Source organism: Myotis lucifugus, unplaced genomic scaffold, assembly GCF_000147115.1.
Source record: "Myotis lucifugus unplaced genomic scaffold, Myoluc2.0 scaffold_1807, whole genome shotgun sequence".
Taxonomy (NCBI): Eukaryota; Metazoa; Chordata; class Mammalia; order Chiroptera; family Vespertilionidae; genus Myotis; species Myotis lucifugus.
In genome coordinates, this window is record NW_005872855.1 from 21464 (window position 1) to 24215 (window position 2752).

The 2752-nt window shown below is 55.6% G+C and overlaps 1 protein-coding gene across 1 annotated transcript in view; it reads left to right on the forward strand.

Annotated features, from left to right (window-relative positions):
- LOC102427124 (E3 ubiquitin-protein ligase HERC2-like) overlaps nucleotides 1-2752 on the forward strand; it is a 43169-nt gene that overhangs the window by 17268 nt on the left and 23149 nt on the right. Inside the window, exons 7-8 of the mRNA XM_014450183.2 lie at nucleotides 824-926; nucleotides 1394-1406. Of these exons, the coding sequence (XP_014305669.2) occupies nucleotides 824-926; nucleotides 1394-1406 (116 nt within the window). The remainder of the gene's footprint in view (nucleotides 1-823; nucleotides 927-1393; nucleotides 1407-2752) is intronic.

The following is a 2752-nucleotide window of genomic DNA, read 5'->3' on the forward strand; positions in this document are numbered from 1 at the left end:
TAAAGGGGATTCTTTTTCTCCATTGAGTTGGGACCTGCGCAGGACGCCTAGGTTGCGATTTACTTGGTAAGCTTAAGTCCCTCGTAGGTCCCTCCCTCCCGGCCTGCTGGAGGCAGTCCGTGGACCACGGTTTGCGGGCGAGCCAGACGACGGACTAGGAAGTCTGCACGTCACAACGCGGGAAGCGAGATGGCCCGGCTATGCGTGTCCAGATGCTGGTCTCCCGGGGGCGGCCGGCGGCTGGGGCAGCGCGGGCGGGGTGTCCGGGTCGGGCCGGGCCCTGGGGGCAGCGGGCGTGGGTGCGGCCGCGGGACCCTGGGCCTGCGCGGACCGTCCGCGGCGCGCGTCTCGGGCTGTGTCTTTGCCCCTCCGAGTGATGCTCGGTTTCTTATTTGTCTGCGATCGTGAGTGTCAATGCGTGTTTCCCGCACCGCTCACGGGCCTGGCGTCCGGCGGCAGGTGCACGGCGCTGTCCGGGTCGTTGCCAGGGGGCGTCGGGTCCGTCTGCGCGTCTCCCTTTCGGGTTGGAGGGAAGGGGGCGATGACATTGAGGTCTGGTCTCCCGTGACCGCCCATCGTCCTCAAGGTCTCGCGGACGCGGTCCGGGCGCCGGGCGGGTCCCCCGTGGGGCGCTTACCTGGGCTGGGAGTTGGCCGGTCCCCGCCTCCTGCCGGTCTCCATCTGTCCCCCCTTTCTGTTCTCTCTCTCTCTCTCTCTCTCTCTCCCCCTCTCTCTCTCGTTTGCCGCATGAAACCTGCAGGCGGGTCTTGGGGGACACCTGAAACGCTGTGTTTAGCCTCCATCCTTTTTGTCTTCCTCGCAGGCCTGACAGCCGGGAGGACCCTGGAGGAAAGATGCCTTCCGAGTCCTTCTGTCTGGCCGCCCAGGCTCGGCTGGACTCCAAATGGCTGAAGACAGACATCCAGGTGGGGTTTCTGACTCGCCTTTTTCCTTGGGCTGTTTCTGCCTCCCTGTTTCGGGGTCCGGCGAAGGGTTTCTTTTTAAAACATTTTTATTGATTGCAGAGAGGAAGGGACGGAGAGAGAGAGAGAAACATCAGTGATGGGAGAGAATCACTGATGGGCTGCCTCCTGCACGTCCCAACACGGGATCCCGATCGAGCCCACAACCGGGCACCTGCCCTGACGGGGAATCGAACCATGACCTCCTGGTTCATAGGTCGTTGCTCAACCACTGAGCCGCGCTGGCCGGCCCGGTTGTATCTTTCTTACCTGTACCGAGGTAACTCTGTACCAGTCGTTTTTTAAAATGTTCCGTTAATTTTACGGGGGGGGGTGGGGGCGGGGAGAGGGGGGGAAGTGGCGTGCAGGGGTTTATGATGTTCTGAAGGGTCTCGCTTGTGTAACGGGTTCCTGTGCCTGTGTTTGTGGAGAGACCGGAGTTCAGTGAGTTGTCGTTTTGCCCGGGTGGCTGGTCTTATTGGGAGGAGCGCTCAGATCTTTGCATCCAGCCCACGTGGATGGAAGCAGCACACCGTGCAACGTACAGATGACGCGCTGCAGAATGACACACGTGGAAACCCGTGTAACCTCACTCCCCGAGGTCACCCTAGTAAATTTAATGGAGAAAGGACGCGTGGAAGCACATGCTGCCCTTAAGACTCTCTAATGTTTTGGTTGCATGAGATAATTGCAAGCTTGTCCAGAAATTATGGGGTAAATAATAGCCGTATTATTTCCGGGGGTGATTCTGCACCCCAACTTGTTTTTGCTTGCAAATGGTTGGGGGAGAAACTACTTTTGTAACCATGTGTTACCGGCAAAAAGAAATGTCTGAAATACTCCGTAGTGTGTGTGTTTTTTCCTCTCCCCTGAGGTTGGACATTTTAAGTATTTCCCAAGTAACCCGCCTTTTTAGATGCAGTCTCGGGTCCTGCACGATGGTTTATCAAGAGTGTCAGATACTTGTCATGAAGGGTAATTGCTCTTCTTCACTATTAAGGCTACGAAAGGGGGTGCAGTCCTGGTAGATATGAGAGCCAGCTGTTTTAAATTATTAAATTTTTATTTTATTGATTTTAGAGATGGTTGGGGGCGAGATAGAAAATGAAACACATTGATTTGATGTCCCACCCACTTACGTGTTCATTGGCTGATTCTTGTGTGTGCCCTGAGCGGGATGGAACTCAAAGCCTGGGTGTATCTGGATGATGTTCTAACCAACTGAGCTACCGGCCAGGGCGTCAGGGGAGAGCCAAGTGTTTAGAACCGTGCTGTGGGTAGTGGGATTGTTATTAGTGGTGTAATGTTCGATAAGAAAAGCGCAAAGAATTGGGTCAAGAGTTGGCATAGTAGTGACTGTTTTGGTTCTTGTCTTTTATTTAGCAACTAGAGGCCTGGTGCACAACATCTGTGCACTTGAGGGGGGTGGTCCCTGAGCCCGGCCTGTGCCCTCTCGCAGTCCGGGACCCCTCAGGGGATGTCCGACTGCTGGCTTAGGCCCGTTCCCCATGGATCCTTAGTGCTGCCATGGAGGCTGGAGAGGCTCCTGCCACCTCCACTGTGCTCGCCAGCGTGAGCCCGGCTTCTGGCTGAGCTCCTGTGTTGAGCGTCTGCCCCCTGGTGGTCAGTGCGCGTCATAGCGACCGGTCGTTCTGCCATTCGGTCAATTTGCATATTAGGGGTTTATTATATACGACTCCTGTCTGTTTTCCTTTGTCATGTTTTTTTTTAAGCGGGGGGGGAGGGGAGGGATAATTTCTTTATTTTTGAATCTGAGATCAGGCAACTGA